The sequence below is a fragment of the Artibeus jamaicensis genome, unplaced genomic scaffold (genome assembly GCF_021234435.1).
Source record: "Artibeus jamaicensis isolate MK-2021 breed Jamaican fruit bat unplaced genomic scaffold, CSHL_Jam_final contig_685, whole genome shotgun sequence".
NCBI classification, from domain to species: domain Eukaryota; kingdom Metazoa; phylum Chordata; class Mammalia; order Chiroptera; family Phyllostomidae; genus Artibeus; species Artibeus jamaicensis.
In genome coordinates this window covers 25,665,330-25,678,024 of record NW_026521924.1, presented here as the reverse complement: position 1 = coordinate 25,678,024, position 12,695 = coordinate 25,665,330, and the positions used below count along the sequence as shown (strand labels likewise).

Genomic DNA, 12,695 nt, shown 5'->3' with positions numbered 1-12,695 from the left:
TGTCGGAGCTTTTTGGGGAAGAGGAAACTTGCCAGTGTGTGGAGGGTCATGGAAAAGATGAGGAGCAACATAAAAGAGTGGGTCAATTCTGGCTTCATGGTGTTGCAGGTGGCAGGTGGGGCAGCCCCAGACTGAGCTGAAATTATATCCCGGGGGCCAAGCTCTTTCTCCTGGGAGGAGTTGAACCCGCGTCTCTGATTTTATTTCCCCAGGGCCCAGGCATGAGCAGAGCTCCATCTGGAATCAACCGAGGGAGCAGGACACACTGTGCTTGGGTGCCCAGCCTCGTAGCTTGCAAGGTCATGGTTTGGCAAAGCTCCACTGCTGAACCTCAGCCTCCCCCTCCCTCTTCTAGATCTAAGGATCATGATTATCTACGAAGGCTCAGGATATCAATACGTTTATGATAAACAGTTGTAAATAACTTATTGTCAATGCTTTAATATACAGGGTGGGGCAAAAGTAGGTTTACGGTCGTATTGTATGGAAATGAATACAATAATTAATAAACGATACAAGCTTACTCTATGTTTTATGTACTCACTATTGTAAACCGACTTTTGTCCCACCCTGTATAAATGTAAAAATATGAAAGGAAATCAACATAGTCCTGAACGTCAGAAACTGGAATAACACCAGCAAAATAAATATAGAGAAAGCAGACACTAGAGATTGATGAACTTAGTAATTGAAAATGAATGAATTAGAGTAACACTAAAATTGCTAGAGAAAAATGAAAGTTTGAATTGTAAAAATACCATTAAAACAGACAGGAGTTTGGCAGGAATAGACAAAATTTTGGATGAAAAATAGAGAAGAAATAAACACCTCCCCAAACAGAAACAGACTCCTAGATACAGAGCACAAACTGAGGGTCACCAAAGGGGAGGGAGGTTGGGGGCCTGGGTGAAAAGGTGAAGGGATGAAGGAGTGCAGAGTGGCGGTTATGGAGTAGTCATGGGGCTGTGAAGTACCGCCCAGGGAATATGGTCAACGCTGTTGTAACAACTATGTCTGATGTCGGATGGGTACTAGGCTTGTTGGGGGGATTACGTCATAAATTCTACAAATGTCTAGCCAGTACACCGTACACTAATATATTTAATAAAATAGTATTAAATGTCAACTCTAATGGACAAATAAAAAAGAAATAAACATCTTCTATCATAGGAATGTGAAAAGGATAGAACTCAAACATAGAGGAGATGAAAAATTTACTAGAAAATAGTTTGTAAAAGACTAAAAAAACTCCACAAGATGAAATTACTCAAATTCACTCAATACATAGCAGGATGCCTGAATTTGTTAATAAACATGCATGAAATTTAAATACATGCCGGTTTTACTGGGGACATGATTCTACCTGTCACTTCCATCCCGTTGAAAATTTTCTGTCTTTTAAACTTGTCTAGAAAAAAAAATTAAATTACTGAAAAAACAAAAAGCTCTGTATTCCCATCCCTTTCTGTATTGAATTAGAGAAAGGGAAGAGTTGCTTTGCTCCATCCTTCTGTTCACTCTTCAATCGTCTTCCCCATAAGCTCGGAGACCTGTCTCCACGTATCGGTATTCTTTGCCTCTCTGGATGCCAGAATCGCCCTTTTGATGGTAAATTACGTTTTAGTCCTCCACTACCCATGTTTCTCAAGGTGGGAACAATGCAGTCAGTATATTTTACATAGGAGATGGAAGGGCCATTAATTCACTAAGTGGGCTGCATTAAGAGAACTTCTATCTTCGTTTAAAAATAACAAAGTCATCATTGAAATCATCCTAAGCAGATGGATCTGGGGCTTGCTCTCAATCCTTAACACCATATTGCTGAACTTTTAAAACAGTACCATGGATTATATCAATGTATCATAACCTACTTAACTTTCTTTTGTATTAAAAGTCCATTAGGTTGTTTTCTGATAGATAATTACAAATAATGCTGTAGCAAATATTGTTGCACATGAATTTTATGTACAATTATTTCTATGGTGTAAATTTTTAGAGGTGGGCTCCTGGGCAAAATTATAAAATTTAGAATGATAAATTATAAAATTTCTAAAATTTTAAAATTTAGCAGATATTACCCACCTCATCCCTGCCTTGCCAATGCTGATTGCTTTTTGTTTTTTAATCGAATGAGTGAAAAATGGCAGGCTGTCATTTAAAATTACATTTTCCTGACTACCAATGGGGGGGTCAGAATATTTTAGCATGGTTATTGACATTTTGAATTTGTGAATTACCTGTTCTTAAATGTCGGTTATTTTTATCTTAAGACATCATTTTTTTCCCTTAATGACTTACCAGATACTTTATAAATTATGAGTCTTCATAGTAACATTTGCTGCAAATGTTTTCTTCTGGGGTATTATTTGCCCTCTCATACTGTTGTGGTTTCTTTGAGTACTTTTAATATTTATATAATTATATACATGTATTTATATAATTAAATATGTCATTCATAAACACACGAACAAATTCAGGGCCTTCTGAGTTAACTGTCTTTCTTAGAAAGCACCCCATCACTCCAAATTAGCAAAGTGGTTTTCTTACATTTTATTCTATAAGTTCATCACTTATCACTTTCTAAGTTTTTACATATATTTAAACTTTATTTTTGTATATAATATGGGGAAAGGTTCTAATCTGACTATCATAGCAGATGAGTAGCAAATTATATTATCATTTATTGAAGAATATATCAAGCTACTTCTGCCAAGATGGAAGTGTAGGTGGAAACACTGTATCTTCTCGCGCAACCAAGTTTAAAAACAACAAAGTTTTAGCAACAAAAACGCAGCTAAAGCACAGAAAGTTGAACTATACGGAAGTCTGATAACAATGAACCTTTCAGCCAGATGGGTAACAAGGGCGGAGCCAGTGGCAGAGCCAGCAGCAGAGCCGGGTCGGGCAGAAAAGATCCACCGGACGACCCGGGCGCACGACCTGGGCACGCAAGCAGCCGTGGGCAGATCCCAAGTGTGGAGTAGCAGAAGGCGGACCCATTGAGGGCTGACCGCAGTCACACACTTGCGCGCAGATAAACCAGTGAAGGAGTGAGCAGTGAGATGGACTACGCAGGCCCCAGCAGTGGGAAGCAGTAGAGGGGACTGCTATTGTCCCTCTCTGACCCTGCCCCCACATACAGCGTCACAAACCAGCAACCTGGGTGGCCCCGCCCTGGTGAACACCTAAGGCTCCGCTCTTCATATGTAACAGGTGCGAACAGACCAAATCATTATGGCTCAAGAAGAACTCAAAGCCCCAGAGCCAATAACTCTAAGTGACCAAGAAATAGCCAACCTATCAGATGCACAGTTCAAAACACTGGTGATCAGGATGCTCACAGAACTAGTTGATTACAGTCACAAATTAGAGGAACATATAAAGGCTAACCTAATTGAAATGAAGGGAAATGCACAGGAAACCAATAGTAATGGAAAGAAAACTGGGACTCAAATCAAGGGAGTGGACCAGAAGGAAGGAAAAAAATGACAAAACAGAAAACAGGGAAGACACAAGAATTCAAAAAAATGAGGAGAGGCTTAGGAACTTCCAGGACAACTTTAAACGTTCCAACATCCAAATTATAGGGGTACCAGAAGGGGAAGAGGAACAGCCAGGAGTGGAAAATTTATTTAAACAAATAATAAAGGAGAACTTCCCCAACTGGCAAAGGAAATAGACTTCCAGGAAATCCAGGAAGCTCAGAGAGTCCCAAAGAAGTTGGACCCAAGAAGGAACACACCAAGACACATCATAATTACATCAGCCAAGATTAAAATGAAGGAGAGAATCCTAGAAGCAGCAAGAGATAACGAGAAAGTTACCTACAAAGGAGTTCCCATCAGACTGTCAGCAGATTTCTCAAAAGACACCTTACAGGCAAGAAGGGGCTGGAAAGAAGTATTCCAACTCATGAAATCTAAAAACCTACAACCAAAATTGCTCTATCCAGCAAAGCTTTCATTTAGAATGAAAGGGCAGATAAAGTGCTTCTCAGATAAGGTCAAATTCAAGGAGTTCATCATCACCAAGCCCTTATTATATGAAATGTTAAAGGGACTTATCTAAGAAAATGAAGATGAAAAAAGATGAACAGTGAAAGGACAGCAAACTCACAGTTATTAACAACCACACCTAAAACAAAAGCAAACTAAGAGGACAGCTAGATCAGGAGCAGAGCCATAGAAATGAAGATCACATGGAGGGTTAGCAACAGGGGAGTAGGAGGAGGAGAAGGGGAGAGAAGGTACAGAAAATAAGTAGCATAGACAGTAGATAGAAAATTGATGGGGGGGGCAAGAATAGTATGGGAAATATAGAATCTAAAGAACTTGAGACAGGTGGTCATAAACTAAAGGGGGGGAATGGTGGGGGAGGAAGTGTGCAGGGTGGAGGGGAATGAAGGGGGGAATAGAACAACTATAATGGCATAATCAATAAAATATATTTTAAAAAGAATACATAAAAATTCGCTTTGATTTGAAATGCTAACTTCATCATGTTCTTAATTACACTCGGACCCATTTCTGGATTTTCTGTTTGGTTTATCCGTGAATGTTTCTGTTCCTGATGTTCATCGCTCCTTGTCAGGCCAGGTGGAAAGGAGTCTGGGTGTGCCTTGCTCTGATGGTTCCAGCAGAGTCTACCTTCTTGTTTTACCTGCTAACCAACCCAGCTGCCAGCAAGAAGAATCAGCAGAAGTGAGCACAACTGAATGGATGAGGACTGAGGCTACGACGAGTTGACTGAATGTCTCCCAGGATGCTGGGCACCTTGATGTTCTGCACGAAGGGTCTCTGTCGTCATGCACAAATACAGCGGAGAACGTCCTGCACCCCATGTCCCTGGGGCAGAGCAAGTGAGTTGTTCTATTTCAGTGGAAGGCACAGAGCATAAAACTTGAGATGAAAGACATGTGAGGTGGGAAACTCTGAGGGTCATTAACTTTCCTTCATTTATTTATTTATTTATTTGCTATGGCCTTTTCTGCTCCGTCTGGTAGTAAACTCATGATGGAAGGTTCTTGAGAAATGCTCGAGGCACCCGTGTGCCCAGTGGTGGAGCATTAACAGAACAAGCAGTTTGCAGCGGGCCAGGCAATTTCATTGCATGTACAGTTCACTCCTAGTTGAGCCTCTCTTTCCACTGTGTTGTTACAGACTTCTTAATCCACTCTTACAGCCTCAGTGGAAATTCTCCTGGAAAAGCAGAAAAAGAAAAATTATGCTTTCATCTGAAATGAGTGAATCTAACTGTAGGGTATCTATGCTTAATGCTTCACGGAGGGGACTCTGATGGCCCAGAGCATGTGTTATTCGTCATCCTAATCGGTCAGCTTTCACAGAAGTTAGAAAACACGACACGGAAGTTAGAAAGCCTGAAAGATGGAAAGGTTAACACCTACCCAGGAGTCCCCCATAAGATCATATTTCTTCTGTCTAGACTGTTCATCTGGGTCACCCGATGTCTAAAGAGATGAGTTAAACATAGGTTCTGGCCAAAGAGGGACGTGGGGGGATGTTATCAAAACCAGCTACAGCCTTATGTGGTGTAGCACAGATATCTTGCCTATTGTTCCTTGCTTGTGTTGGGGAATTAAACAAAATTCCCTCTTTCCAATTTTACCTACTGTTGTATGTAAGATAGGTTGGTGGGTGTAGAAACCGCCTATTTCATATGCTGGTTGAAGCATTTACCAGTGGGATTCAGTCAGTGGTAACAGAGGAGGGACTTCATCTGTGAGACCCCAGCCCTGAAGCTGGTTGAGGGAGGAAGTGGGACTTTTAATTGCATCTTTTTGGCTTGTGGGTGAATGCTTTTGGCTATATTAATCAATAACCTTTAAAAGGTTTAACAATGGAAAGCAAGTTAAAGAGACAAGGGGTAAAATGTAGTGAATATTGTTGGTTTTGTGGGCTCAGCATGATTTCTTCCATCTGGTAATAGCATCTCCCTCCCCATTATTATTCTTAAGAATAAGAATAAATATTCTTATATTTCAAAATGTTTAATTCTTTCCTGATGTTTTCTGAGGGCTTCTCAACTTCCTCTTCTGCCACCACTAATTCATACTTTGGCTGTATCCTTTATATTTACTTCAGCTACTGTGTGACTTAGGTAACCTATTCTATTTTCCAAACCCTGTATTTTTTGGCTCTTCTGTGTTAATATAGGCTCCCATTTTTACATACCAAAATCCACTCTAATTTAGTTGAGAATATTATGCCTATTCATTTATCTCTTTAATAAATTCTGGGTTACTTCATATCAGTTACTTAGCATGTTGTTTCTCTTTGTTAACATTTTTACGGTACATTTTGCTTGCAATCATTTGTCCATGGATATATGAGCTGCTTTTCCTTGGATTGTGTATGTGGTGGATGGATGGGAGTGGGAGGAGGCAATGCAGAGAGGGCCCAAAGCCTGAATCGCTTAACTTGTGCTTCACTTGGTTGATTTAAAGAGGGTGTGGGCAGCACAGGAAATCATCAAAAAAATTAAAAGACAACCACACAGAATGGGAGAACATATTCACTGATACATCTGATAACGAGTTAATATCTCAAATTTATAAAGTACTTATAAAACTCAACACCAAAAAAACAAACGACCCAATTGAAAAATGGGCAGAGGACCTGAATAGACACTTCTCCAAGGAGGACATACAGATGATCCATAGACATATGGAAAGATGCTCAATCTCACTAATCATCAGAAAGATGCAAATTAAAACCGCAATGAGATACCAGGTCACACCTGTCAGAATGGCCATCATCAATAAATCAACAAACAACAAGTGCTGGCGAGGATGTGGAGAAAGGGGAACTCTGCGCTATCGGTGGGAATGCAGACTGGTGCAGCCACAGTGGAAAGCAGTATGGAGACACCGCAAAACATTAAAAATGGATCTGCCTTTTGACCCAGAGATCCCACTTCTGGGGATATATCCAAAGGAACCCAAAACACTAATTTGAAAGAACATGAACACCCCTACATTCATTGCAGCATTATTTACAACTGCCAAGATATGGGAGCAGCCTGAGTGTCCATCAATAGATGAGTGGATAAAACAACTATGGGATATCTACACAATGGAACACTACTTGGCCATGAAAAAGAAAATTTTACCCTTCCTGACAGTATGGAGTATATCATGCTGAGTGAAATAAGCCAATCAGAGAACGAAAAATACCACATGATTTCACTCACGTGGAGTCTAATGAACAAACTGAACTAACAAGGAAATGGGAACAGACTCATAGATGGAGAGCTAGTGGAATGAAGTGTTTAGGGGGTGGAGGGATTGAGCAAAAAGAAAAAGGAACTCATGGACACGGACAACAATGTGGTGATTGCTGTGGGAAGGGGGATATATGGCAACTAAACAGTAATGGAAAAAATACAATAAAGATGAAATTAAAAAAATAAAGTGTGTTGGGAAATTCCAGTTATAGACTCCACACTGAGCTTATTTACACCCATTTGCTGCTTCCTAAACAACACCATTCCCCTTTCTTTCCTTCCTACGCAGAAAACATATCTATATTTCCGGCTTGGATGTGTTTTCTATGGAAATTTGTTCTCTTCGGTTCAGTCGTCTATCTCTCAGTGTGTATAGGACGAAGAAAAACCATAAGCTGTCTGGCCAGTCCAGCTGTGCCCGTGTTTGCACACTTCTTATCCTCGCCGGGCTCTGGAACCTCCATTCTGTTCTCTCAGTCACCCTGGTGGTATCCTGCGGCTGTCACTGCTTTGACAGGGGAGGAGTAGACAGCGACAGATAGGCCTTTGTGGTGGGGAGAATAACACAACTCGAAAGCTCTCAACACAACTCATCCTCCCAACTTGGGTGCCCAGTCCTCTGTTTTGGGCACCAATTTCCTCTTCCCACCCATATGTAACAGCCCTCCTTCCTCAGAGGATTTTTTCTTTTTCCTTTTTTGTTTTTTTACTTTGGCTCTTCTTGGAGGTGGCTGGAAGAGGGAGCAAAATGGCTGTATGGAAATGGGTTGTTTTGTTCCTGGAAGACTGTCCACTTCTGGGACACCAGTTTCATGACTCACAAAAGGAAAATCTCAGAACTTCCATTTATGTTGATCAGTCAGATTAGCCTAGTCCCTATTATTTCAGGGTAAGTAACATGTTTTTTGTAGCTGATTGGATTGAGCAGTGATTTGTAATTCCAGAGTCTTCACCAAAGTTGGAATGTGCCAGAATTAGGGCTTCACTTGTTCATAGCAAACTCTGTCTGGGTTGAGGGTCTGGTCTTGAAATAGTCAGATTTTTTTTGCAGAAAATTGTACTAATTTAGAAGATTGTTTTTCTTATTCTTTTTTTAAATCCTCATTTGAGGATATGTTATTTTTTAAAAGATTTTATTTATCTTTAGAGGGGAAGGGAAGGAGAGAGGGAGAGAAATATTAATGTATGGTTGCCTCTCATGTGTCCCCTGCCAAGAACTGGCCTGCAACCCAGGCATGTGCCCTGACTGGAAATCGAACCAAGATATCTGGTTCACAGGCCAGCACTCAATCCACTGAGCTACACCAGCCAGGGCTTGAGGATATGTTATTGATTTTAGAGAGAGGGGAAGGAAGGGAGAGAGAGGGAGAGAAACATTGATGGGTGGCCTCTTGCACGTGTCCCAACTTGGACAAAACCCACAACCCAGTCATGTGCCCTGACTAGGAATCAAACCCGTGACCTTTAGGTTTACAGGACAATGCTCCAACCAACTGAGCCTCACCAGCCTGGGCTGTTTTTCTTAAGACTGAACAGAGACCAGACTTGTGTGTCTAGTTTTAGGACTCACTGGTTTACAATGCCTCTGATGATTCACAGTTGACAGATTGGATTTTGTCAATGAGATTAACAGAGAAGGGATGCAGGGAAGGGATGCATGAAAAAATTCAGAGATAAAATGGTCAAATTGACGATCATGTAGCCGGGAAGATCATGCTGAATGTTGCAGCATTCTATTCGGAAGACTTGGTAACCAGCATTTGGATGACCATGGTCTTGGAGCTAACACAGTCGCTGGACTAAAGTTGAGGGTCCTTTTCCCAGAAGCACTGAGAATAGCCAAGTCAAAGTTCAGCGACTGCAGTACTAAAAACCATCCAAGTTTGGGATCAAGTCAGGGGTCTAGTTAACTTAATTGGGGCTCCTGGCGTGGTAGAAATGAATCAGGAAATGTCACGAAGAAAAAATTGTTTTGAGTGCGGGGACATTTTATGTGAGTGTGAGGTTCATCGCTCAATTTAATTTGAAGGACAACAAGGAGAGCAGGTGTGGTCCTTCGGTTTCATTAATGGGCTCAACATGAGAGAGGAGGTGACACAGCCCGATAGGTATTTGGCTTGTCACCCCTGAAAGTGTAAACACTGCGTGCAGGCGTGAGGACTGGGTCAGGAGGGAGAGGGGAGCTCACAGACTGGACCAGCTGATGCTCCAGCCCCAGACCAGGCTGGGGGAAGGGCAGTCAGAGAAGGAAAGCTGATGCAAAGATGATTTCATTTTAATGCTCATACAGTTATTTCTCAGGAAAGACCAAACTAAAGCCAAGAAAATCACCAACAGATGGGAGTTTCGAGGAAATATTACCGAGATCATAAAATTTGTCTGAATTTTCTTATGTCTGTCTTCAGGTGGTGGATCAGTCAACATCCGAATCCGACTTTGTATTCCGCTACGGGTTGGCTGGCCTTAGATGGCCCCTGTTTACACAAAACCACAAAATCAAAACAAAGCACAGCAGATCTGACTTATAGGTTTTGGAAAATGCCCCTGGATTAATTTGCCATTTTTATCTCAGGGGAAACCCAGAGGATGCCATCTCTTCCAATGCCCCTCCTGCTCCTTCTATTTCTCTCTCACTCTTTCATTTTCTCAAACCACGGTCATTGCCGACTAGGTGCCAGGCACTGCAAAGATCCACTAGGAGTATTCTACTAATAAAGCGAAATTCCTGCTTTTGAGTTATTGCGAAGGTCACTCTCTATTTCCTTGTCCTGGGAATCATCCATATGATGCCCTCTTGGCCTCTATGGGCCTTCTTCTAGAGCCTATGACTGGGGAGCAGTCAGATGTAGGCTGGGAGCTAGCTGGGCTGTATAAAGCTTCACGTTGCCATGGAGAGTCCCTGAGTTGGAAGTACAACGATAAGGGCTGGGTGATCTTATGTGTGGAAGATGGTCAAGTCCTGGGTAACCATCAGATCTGATGAGAATCCTTCTTATGCTATTTAATACTGTGACCTGGGCCAGGGAGATATCTCCACTGGGCTTGGTTTCCTCATCTGCCATATGAAAATAATAATAATACACATCCATCTTATAATACTTTTCAGGTTAATTTTTACCAATGTATGTAAATTGTTTAATGCAGTGTCTGGCACATGTTAATTATCCAGTAAATTGTGGCTATTATTCTCTCTCTGGTCTTTTGATTTCCTAACTGCAAAATGACAGACAATTCTGAGATCCAACCCAACTGTTAAACCTTTTGATTAAGACAATTCACCCTCCTCCTGCTCCCAAACTGTGCTTTCTCTTGGGGTCCCTGAGCCTCTCCTTTTCCTCTCCCCAAGGCCCAAGGGCAAGGTTGGACTCCTTACGGTATGATGTATGCTTCTTCACATTCTATTTGACATTCTATTTTAAGCTTGTAGTTGTTAAGGTTGCCATTGCAGCCACTGAAGACAAAACTCTGGCACCGTCTGGATGTTTTGTTGTAGAAATATCTTAAGTGGACTTCATAGCAGCTGCCCGTGTCCAGGTCCATTTTGCAGGCATCTGCATGAGAGGTCCCCATTCAGTTCGAGGGAATTTGTCAGGACTCGGTCAGAGCTCTTGTTTTCAGGGGCCCTTACAAAGTCCTCCCAGGAGCCTGGAAACAGTCCCCCATTCAAAGTCACTGAAGGGCGCCTTGTTTTCTCTTAGAATTAGGATTACTTGGCAAGGTTACCCTTGGCCATGGAAGCTGATTACAACTCCAGATTCTGTCAGTGACTTGGAGAAATAGTAAGCAGTGAAAAGGTGGTTCTGCCAGAAACTTGTACAAAGTAATAAGGTTCCCGTTTCATTTTATTTATTTTTATGAAAGCAGTCTCCTGCTTCTCTGTACCTTTATCTCTCTCTCCTCTTCTAAAAAATTAAGAAATGTATGTTTACTGATTTTAGAGAGAGAGGAAGGGGGAGAGAGAGAGACATTGATGTGAGAGAGAAACACTGACTGGTTGCTTCCCAGAAGCACCCTGACTGAGGATCGAACCTGCATCCTAGTTATGTGTCCTGACTGGGGATCAAACCCCAAACCTTTTGGTGTATGGAATGATGCTCCAATCAACTGAGTCACCTGGCCAGAACTTTCTCTCCTCTTAACTGCCCTCATAGGACATACAGTTCAGAATGGTCACTCTCCAGTTTTCACACACTCACTCTACTCTCTGCACCCCAAATTTCAGGTGACGGTGCCTCAAAGCAGGATGCAGAGCAAGATGGGCAACCGTGAGGGTGATACTCTTGCTTTCATACCCTGTCATCTTTCCCTCCGTTGCCTTCCCGGGAGCAAACCTTCTGTTTTTACTGATAAGCGTCACAACTACAGGGTTGCACCGGCAACTCCCAGATTGCTGTTTGTCTTATTCAGTCTGGAATTCACTGGCTGGTAAAAGTAGCTATTCAGGCATAGTTACACACATAGTCTTACTGCTCATGAATGCCCTCTGAAGCAGGCATTTTTCCTGATCTACATTTTACACCGGGGAAACTAAGACTGAAGAGAAGTAGTAAGTGACTGAGTGACTCAACCAAGGACACACATTTGCTAAGTGGTGGGGTCCAAATTTAGGGCCTCTGACCCAGGGTAGACTGTGCCACCTCCTGTGTTCTGGAAGCACTGAGTCCATACACATGATCTCATATCCACACAGTGTGCCCCTCTCAACAGGGACCACGTGTCCAAGTGTTCTCTCTGTCCCCATGGCCCAGATATTGAAAATGCCTCAGTTGTTTTCAGTGTCAGCCACTTTTCCTCTCCTCTCAGTAGGTACTCTAGATTGGTCTGGGGTCTTTGAAATGTATCATGAACCCCCTAGTTCAAAGTACTCCTAGTCTTTGGAAACCCTACGAAAGAGAGCCCCATTGGAAAGGACTTATTTGTATTCCACTGTGTTTTTTTCTCATCAGACATCTACAAGACCCCTAGAGAACGTAATGTCCCAAGCCAAAGGCCTAAGAGCCTGTGGGTATTGACCCAGTAGGAGGAACTCCCCGACCCAACGTTTTCCCCCAACACTTTCTCCCTCGTTCATAATTGGTCTTTGAATTTATATTCTGCTTCAAGTTCATACCTTTGAGATCTGCACATATCCTTCCAGAAAGTCGATCAACACCACCCAATAATGGCATAGTCTGCAAGAAGAAGATGAGGAGCCCTAGAAGGAATCTCAGCTCAGCAGGCTTCATGGTACAGCAAGCAGCAGGTAGGAGAGTCTTGATATCAACCGATGTTATAGCTTGTGCTGGATACTGGAGGGAGCTGAGCCCATTTACCCCCAGGGCCAGGACTGGGCATTACCAGGTGTTGAGTTGAACGGTGAATGCCTGGGTACCCAGCCATGAAGTTGAAGGTCCCAGGCTGATTAGAAACCTGATAGTGAGTCCCATGTTCATGTAGAAACCAAAGAAACCAAA

General features: G+C 42.2%; 1 protein-coding gene across 2 annotated transcripts; it reads right to left on the bottom strand.

Moving 5' to 3' along the window:
• Positions 1-4,365: 4,365 nt before the first annotated feature.
• Positions 4,366-12,571, bottom strand: SPINT4 (serine peptidase inhibitor, Kunitz type 4). Of its 2 annotated transcripts, XR_005085136.2 has the most exons (4): positions 12,353-12,571; positions 10,616-10,793; positions 9,604-9,716; positions 4,366-5,198 (listed from the first exon to the last, which is right to left on the bottom strand). XR_005085136.2 is itself a non-coding variant. In XM_037164643.2 (3 exons), exons 1-3 carry the CDS (start codon positions 12,465-12,467, stop codon positions 9,689-9,691), a joined length of 321 nt encoding a protein of 106 aa, XP_037020538.1. In that variant the 5' UTR covers positions 12,468-12,571; the 3' UTR covers positions 9,518-9,688. The 2 variants fall into 2 exon arrangements, 1 of the variants encoding a protein (XP_037020538.1); XM_037164643.2 differs by lacking the exon at positions 4,366-5,198 and having other exon boundaries at positions 9,518-9,716.
• Positions 12,572-12,695: the final 124 nt, after the last annotated feature.

What these genes read in the sequence shown, in the direction of transcription:
- SPINT4 (XM_037164643.2), bottom strand. Translation starts at nt 12,467, where the DNA reads ATGAAGCCTGCTGAGCTGAGATTCCTTCTAGGGCTCCTCATCTTCTTC. An exon ending in GATATGTGCAGATCTCAAAG is followed by an intron (nt 10,794 to 12,352) that starts GTATGAACTTGA and finishes CCTCTCATGCAG; the next exon opens with ATGCCTGCAAAATGGACCTG. An exon ending in GAAGAAGCATACATCATACC is followed by an intron (nt 9,717 to 10,615) that starts GTAAGGAGTCCA and finishes TTGTGTAAACAG; the next exon opens with GGGCCATCTAAGGCCAGCCA.